The sequence below is a fragment of the Olea europaea genome, chromosome 5 (genome assembly GCF_002742605.1).
Source record: "Olea europaea var. sylvestris chromosome 5, O_europaea_v1, whole genome shotgun sequence".
Classification (NCBI taxonomy): domain Eukaryota; kingdom Viridiplantae; phylum Streptophyta; class Magnoliopsida; order Lamiales; family Oleaceae; genus Olea; species Olea europaea.
The window spans coordinates 5753468-5761211 of record NC_036241.1 but is presented as its reverse complement, the minus strand read 5'-3'; the positions used below and the strand labels follow the sequence as shown (position 1 = coordinate 5761211).

Sequence of the window (7744 nt, the reverse complement as noted above, 5' to 3'; positions counted from 1 at the left end):
AGGCCAGAAGTACCAAAAGAGTTGGACCAAGTGTTGATAGAATTTGAAGGCATTTTTTAGGAGCCAGGTAGGTTACCACCCCATTGGGAGATGGACCACTCCTTCGTTCTTCAAGCAGAAACTGCCCCAATAGGTATTTGGCCATATCTTTATCTTTACAGTCAAAGAAATGAGATTGAGAAATTGGTTCGAAAGATGTTAGTGGGAGGTATAATTAGATCAAGCACAAGTCCATTCTCCAGCCCGATTTTACTAGTAAAAAAGAAAGACGGGGGCTAGGGTTTTTGTATAGATTACAGGGCATTGAATAAGGCGATGGTGACGGATAAATTTCCAATTTCGGTCATCAAAAAACTTTTAGACGAATTGTATGGAGCCTCAGTCTTTTAAAAATTGGACTTGAAGGCGGGGTATCATCAAATTAGGATATTTCCTTAAGATATTCCTAAAATGGCTTTTAGAACTTATGAAGGGCATTACGAGTTCTTGGTTATACCTTTCGGGTTGACCAATGCACCGGAGACTTTTCAAGTATTGATGAATGAAATATTCAAGGAAAGGTTGAGACAATCTATCCTAGCTTTTTTTGATGATATCTTAGTATATAGTCAGGATTTGGAACGGCACCATGGGCACTTGAGGTGGGTGCTGGAGGTACTTAAAAGGAATCAACTGCATTTGAATGGGAAGAAATGTGTATTTGGCCAATAGGAAGTAGAGTACTTGGGTCATGTCATATCATAGAAAGGCGTGACTACTGATAGGGCAAAGGTCAGGGCAATGGTAGAGTCGCCAAGTCTAGCTCCCTGCATGAGCTATGTAGGTTTCTTGAGTTGACAGGGTACTGCATGAGGTTTGTGAAGGACTATGGGAAAATTGCATGGCCGTTGGCTGAAAGATTAAAGAAGAACAACTGCCACTGGGATGAAGTGGCAGAGCGGGCTTTCCAGGAGTTAAAAGGGAGAATGATGTCCCTATCGATCCTTGGGTTGCCAAATTTTACAAAAATGTTTGTGGTTGAGACGGATGCTTCAGGATACGGGTTAGGGACAATGTTAATGCAAGAACACAAACCCATTGCTTTCTTCAGTCAAGCACTTAATCAGAAGGGCCGAGAAAAGTCAGTGTATGAAAGGGAAATAATGGCAATAGTCTTTAGAGTACAAAAATGGCGCCATTATTTGCTGGGTCATCACTTTATAATTCGGATAGATAAAAAAAATTTGAAATTTTTGTTGGAACAGAGGGTGGTCACTCCTGAATATCAGAGGTGGTTGATGAAGCTTATGGGGTATCAGTTTAAAATTCAGTACAAGCCGGGGCTTGAGAACAAAGCAGCTGATGCTCTCTCGTGTGTTAACCACCTGCCATCATTGATGGCCTATCTCTATCAGCAATTGTCTAGTTGGAGCAGCTGAATAGGAAAGTAGAGGTGGGCGATAGGTTACGAAAAATTGTGGCCAAATTAAGAACAGACCCTTCCTTGTGGCTGGCTATTCTGCGAAAGAAGGGCAGTTATTCTACAAAGGCAGGTTGGTTCTTCCCAAAGGATCAACCTTGATTCCATTGATAATGCAAGAAGGGCATGATGGTTGCTTGGGAGGGAGCACTTGGGATTCTTGATAACATATAAGAGGGTTGCTGTGAATGTTTATTGGGCTGGAATGAAGAAGGGCATTTGTCAATATGTCAAGGATTGCATTGTGTGCCAACAGAATAAGTACGTAGCCTTATCCCCAGGAGGGTTGTTATAGCGCCTAACAGTTCCTAATCAGGTGTGGGAGGACATAGCTATGGATTTTGTGGAAGGCTTGCCAAAGTCGAGTGGCTGGGATACCATTTTAGTGGTGGTGGATAGGCTAAGTAAGTATGCCCACTTTGTATCCTTGAAACACCCATTTTCAACGATCAAGGTGGCTCGGGTTTTCATGAAGGAGATTGTATGCCTCCATAGAATATTGCGTTCAATTATATCGGACTGGGATAAAAATTTTATGAGTGGATTTTGGGAAGAGTTGTTTAAACTACAAGGTACGAAACTTTTCCATAGCATCGTTTATCACCCGCAATCCGATGGACAATCTGAAGTAGTAAACCGCACACTGGAGACATATCTCCACTGTTTCACTTCCTCTAAGCCGAAATCTTGGGCATGCTGGCTTCCATGGGCCGAATAATGGTATAATACTTCCTATCACACTGCTTCCAAGTTGACACCATTCCAATGCTTGTATAGGACGGAACCCCCTTTATTATTAAGGTTTGGAAATGGATCTACTCCTTTCTTTGTGGTAGAAAGGCAGTTGCTGGAAAGGGATTAGATGCTGGAAGAGTTGAAACATCAATTAATGCGGGCTCAAGCTCACATAAAGCGAATAGCGGATGCGAAGAGAAGGGATATTCAGTTCAATGTAGGGGACTGGGTTTATATGAAGCTACATCCTCATTGAAGCAAGTCATTATCATTAAGGCCTAACAAGAAGTTGGCCCCAAAATTCTATGGGCCGTTCCAGTGGAGAAGAAAATTGGAGTCGTAGCTTACAAAGTGACACTTCCATCAACTTGTCACATTCATCCTATCTTTCATGCGTCACAATTACACACGGTGATGAATATCCCTAGCCACTTGAATGAAGAAATGGAGATGTTGGTAGAACCGAAAGCAGTGTTGCGAGTCCGATCAGGGAGAGGAAATAACATCAGGAGTCTTGAACTTTTGGTGCAATGGAAAGGGTTACCGTCCTTAGAAGCCACATGGGAACCATTTCAAATGTTGAGGAATCAGTTCCTAGACTTCCACCCTGAGGATAAGGTGAGTCTCATGGGGCGGAGTAATGATAAGCCATCGATTCAAATTTAGTATTCCCAGCGGGAGAAGAAGTCAGGGGTAGAAAAGGGAGACCAGAAGAAAAGGAATTCCATGCACATGGGCACAACAAATTCAGTTGGGTAAGCTGTTATGGAGTTTCAAGTATATAAGTGGGAAGAAATTGGGAGACGGCTAGGAAGAAAGTAGAAATCTATAGCAAGAGAGTTTGGACCTCTCGAAAGTCCAATTACCCTTTGTTTTCTCTTTCATTTCCTTTAAGCATTCTGCATTTATTCTTGATTGCATTCATTCAGTTTATTATCAAGAAAACGTTCTTTATTATTATCATCATCATTTTGAGTTCCTTTGTATTGTGATCTGGTGTTCAACTAGCAGGGAACTTATCAATTACACATGGTTATAATTATCAGACACTTGGCTCATACTGAGAGAACCTCTAATGGTAATTTAAATTAGATCTAAATTATGATTTAGATTTTCGAAGTGATTAAAAAAAAAAACTCTCTATTAATGAAGAGATGCAAAAAAATAAATAAATAAATTTGCAAAGGGCATTTTTTCTGCAGAATATGTAAAAAAAAAAAAAAAGGGTAAATTTACATCTTTTTACATCTCCCTGTAGGACTCTCAAGAGATAAAAACTACCAATCCACTTGCACTAAATTTTTTTAGATCTTCTTATTGGAACAGAATATGGTTTTAGATCCATTGTGATTTAAATGAGGATGTAAAAGTAATTTTGAAGATGTTAATTTGTACTCAATTTTACATTACCATTGAAGATTATCTAAGTCATTGGTCACATTGGCAGAGAGCTGGTTAAGAAAAACGTAGTGTGGTTCGAAATGTTGTTGACATCCTCTGAAATATTTAATTAATTTTAAAATGTTTTTTCTATTCACTTTAAATAGTTTCTGGTTAGTTACTTTAATAATGGTTTATTCTTCTTGTTTTGATGTCTATTTGATTACTAAGATATGTTATTTTAGTGAAAGACAAAGGAATTATTTGTCGACTTTACTCACAAGTGATATTGTGGTTTATCAAATGTCAATCTAAAAACAAATAACTAATTTTAGTTTCATAATTAATTTATTTTTATGATAAAGCAAAGTCAATCTCAGTGATATGAAAGTTCAGAGTGAAAAGGTCCATCATTTAAATCGAGATAAATATGAAATACACGTCTCTCTAACAAAATAGTTTGTCCATTAAAGTGATACGTGAGTTGTGATTAGAATGTCACAAGACAGTTAGATTTACATCCACATAAGCTCATATCTTTTGCACCTCATATCATCGAGTTTCTAGTTCAAATTTTAGGTATAACATGAGTACCGTCAACCAAACTCACTTCATGAACTACGTAAACTTTTCTCTTGGAGCCTTGTTAGTTCTATTCTCGCGCACACCTGCTCTTATAAGGCTAGCAGGGAGGGAGGTGTTTTTTTGGTTTACTTTGCCTCCTTAGGTTACATAGTTTGATCCAACCAACTCACATCCCTCTTGGATTCAATAACCTACATCCACGGGTAGGGAAATGCGGAGACATCAGATCAACACCGCCTCCAGTTTGATTTGCATCCCTATTATGTGATTTTTTCGAAGGTTCATTTTCAACCGGTCATTTACATGTATCACATAGACCAATTTGCAAACTAAGTCCTTGTTTCGAATCTAGTAGTACGAGTAAAACACATTGACATAGTCTTTAGAAGAACTAAACGCAATTATTTCGCGACAAGTATAGAATATTGTTAACATATTTCTAAACTACAGAAGTATTATTTTGACTCTTAAAAGCTGGACACACCCAACACTTATTTAAATATTATGGTAGCATAACAAAGTCATCTCAACAACATTCTTTAATTACAGTATCCCATACAAGTGGGAAAATTAAGTGTAAAACAAAATAATTTTAATAATAATAGTTAATGAGAGTTTTTCCTCCTATTCAATTCATCTCTCTCTACTAGTCAATCATCCATGCACCAATATCCCATATAATTAATTCATAATTTACACTAAGCATCGAAGAGTTCTTGTGCACCAATCAAAACCATGGATTGATCAACACTTACTTGAATTAACATCTTGAGAAATTCAATCAATCATGGGATTGATTTGATCATGATCAGTATTTTGCTGATGGTATTGAATCCCAATAGCCATCTCCTTGACCTTGATGCATAATAACCATTTGATTTGGATCGATCACCATATCCGAAACGCTCCACACCTTGACAGATTTATCGAGACTTCCACTATATATAACACATTTCCGATCGCCACTTGTTGATTCCTTGTCCTCCTCCACCGCGAGACACTTGACTGGTCCTGTGTGACCAGTCAATACCGAGAGACAAGTGTGCACGGACGCATCGCGTCGCCACACACAGATAGTTTTGTCGGCCGATCCACTGAACACAAGATTCCCTGCCACGGAGAGGCAGAGTACGGCCAATTTGTGGCCCTTGAGGACGCCACCGTGGACCAGCTTTTTCTCGCGCTCCCAAAAGTTCACAAGTCCATCGGATGACCCACAGTAGACGACCGAACCCGAGTTGCTATCTGCTAAAGCAGTAACAGCACATTCTTGACTCAGAAGAGTCTGCACCAGGGCATGCCTTATGACCTTACCTTTTTGTTCCCTTTTCCAGACTTTCACTGTCCCGTCGGCCGAGCCAGTGTACACCGTGCCTTCGACGCTCACCACCACTGAGTTTACGGCATCATCGTGGGCCTTAACAGATTCAATGCACTTAGAATTCCCAATTCTCCAAACCTTAAAAGTCCTATCCCATGAAGCAGAATACAGAAGCCCTTCTTCCTGATCGATGCTCAAGCAAGAAATAGCATCCACGTGTTTGATCCAAAGCGCAGTTCGGTTTCTCTTCACTTCGACATAGCTGCTTGGCCTAATGGAAGCTTTGAAAATGTCGAAGAAGGTAGGAAAAGTGCCCACACGTTTATGAACGCTTGGATTCTTGGGATTAGTCTTCCAAACTCGAACTTTTCCATCTTGATGTCCAGTGAAAATCTTGTCTCCCGATATAATAATTGCCTTAACAAGGCCGCTGTTGGATTTGAACGCTGCAAATTCTTTCATGTTCTTCCAAACACGAATATTTTTGCTATCAGAACCAGTATAAAGAATGTCATTCTTAGCAGCCAAAGAATAAATATGGCCTTCTTCGCGAACAAGGGAACCAATTAGGCCATTCTGAGGAATCTTCTGAGATGCGGTTTCGCTGAAATTCGACCAAGAAGATTTCATAAAAGGCGAAGAGGATTGATTCCATGGGGACATCATCATAGGAGAGCCTTCGCCGGAGAGGCGATTAGGGTCATAAACAGAGAAACTGCTGTTCCGGTTAGCGAAATCATCGTCGGCTGCTGCGCTTGAAGAGGACATGTTTTGATCAGAGAGAATCAATGTTACCAATTGTTAAAGTTAGACTATTGGTTTCTTCAGAATATCATTCCAATTCAATCACCGTATCAATCTGATGAGAATTAGGAGGAGAAAATAGAAGATTGAATTGGTGAAAAATGAACGGAATGGAGAGAAACCCTGAGAAGAAAGGTGTATAGAGAGATAGTGAAGGAGAGAGATAGTAGGGGATATAATAGAATTGAAGGCGGGAGAGGAGAGAGAGCATGTAAATAGGAGAGGGATGAGGGGTTTGTATAATGTATGTGTGAGGAGGAAGGGGGCGAGGGGGAGGGGGTGGTCAGGTGCAGGTGTGCCTAGTCCTTTTGTACAAAGTGATTTTGGGGTTCTCATATTTTGAGTCTAATTATTTTCTTTAGCTAAATTTAACGGCGTAAAATGAGTCCTCTCAAATTATGTCACTTGATTCAATATTATACGTATTGAGTTAGTCGAGGTACATTTATATCCTTCGTTGAATTTGTAGCAAAATGATACTTATTCGTAGAGTGCAAAGAGATTTTGGCGTTCTCAATTTTCATTTGTTCGTTGAGTTTGTTGAAAAATGGATAATTCCATGGTGTATATTATATATATACATTCCATTTTCATGACTAGTGTAGAACTTCACAATTTTGTGGGAGTCATGGAAATAGATTATTGTATATGTTCTATACTTTATGTTAACAACGATGTTATAAATAGTGACGCAACTTGAAAAACTGATTAGTTAATACGGAATTGATTAAACTAGCCACGCGTCGATGAATTTTCTTGAAGCCTTCTTTTAAAGAGAGAGAGAGAAAATATTTTCTTATCGAACAATTCAATCTCGACATATATGATTAATATCCATGATGTGGTTTTTATTTTCCTGAAAAATTAATAATATATTTCATTTTGGTAAGTTGGTGTCCCTACATTGTTTCACCTACTTTTATGTACCATACTCGAGTGAACGATATAGTCGAATTTTGGCATTACAATTTTGTGAGGCCACGGCCGCACACATGTACAAACTCGAATGATAGAACATGTAAAATGGTCTTGTCCTTGTCAAAGACATGATAATCCATCATTTTCATCTATCTTGTTATTTTCATGTGTAAAACTCAAAATTGTAATGACAAGTCACATAAGAACATATTTGATATAATATTCGTAAGTCGGTTGTTTATAAGTTTAACATGATTTATATTTGTCACTAAAGTATAATCGCTTCAGCATGACGAGATCGAAAAAAGTTTGTTGATGCATACAAGGTCCGTTTGAGCATGTTTGCCCATTACTCAATCTAATTCATTTTGTTGTTACCTCGTTCAATTATATTTCATCGATTAAAAAAAATGATAGTAGAAGGTCATTCAACTACGAAAGGAAAAAAGTTTTTAATAATAGTCAGTATGAGGCCCTATGTGGCCGCTAGATGGCTTTATGGTCAAGTCAACTCTGCAGACTCAAATGACTTAAACTCAAGC

At 38.7% G+C, this 7744-nt stretch overlaps 1 protein-coding gene across 1 annotated transcript; it reads right to left on the bottom strand.

The window, feature by feature from the left end:
* Positions 1–4694: 4694 nt before the first annotated feature.
* LOC111394486 (protein JINGUBANG-like) lies at positions 4695–6482 on the bottom strand. Its single transcript, XM_023020331.1, has one exon. It carries the CDS (start codon positions 6246–6248, stop codon positions 4968–4970), a length of 1281 nt encoding a protein of 426 aa, XP_022876099.1. The 5' UTR covers positions 6249–6482; the 3' UTR covers positions 4695–4967.
* Between the last annotated feature and the right edge of the window lie 1262 nt (positions 6483–7744).

Coding starts and splice junctions, on each gene's coding strand:
- LOC111394486 (XM_023020331.1), bottom strand. CDS start 6,248: ATGTCCTCTTCAAGCGCAGCAGCCGACGATGATTTCGCTAACCGGAAC.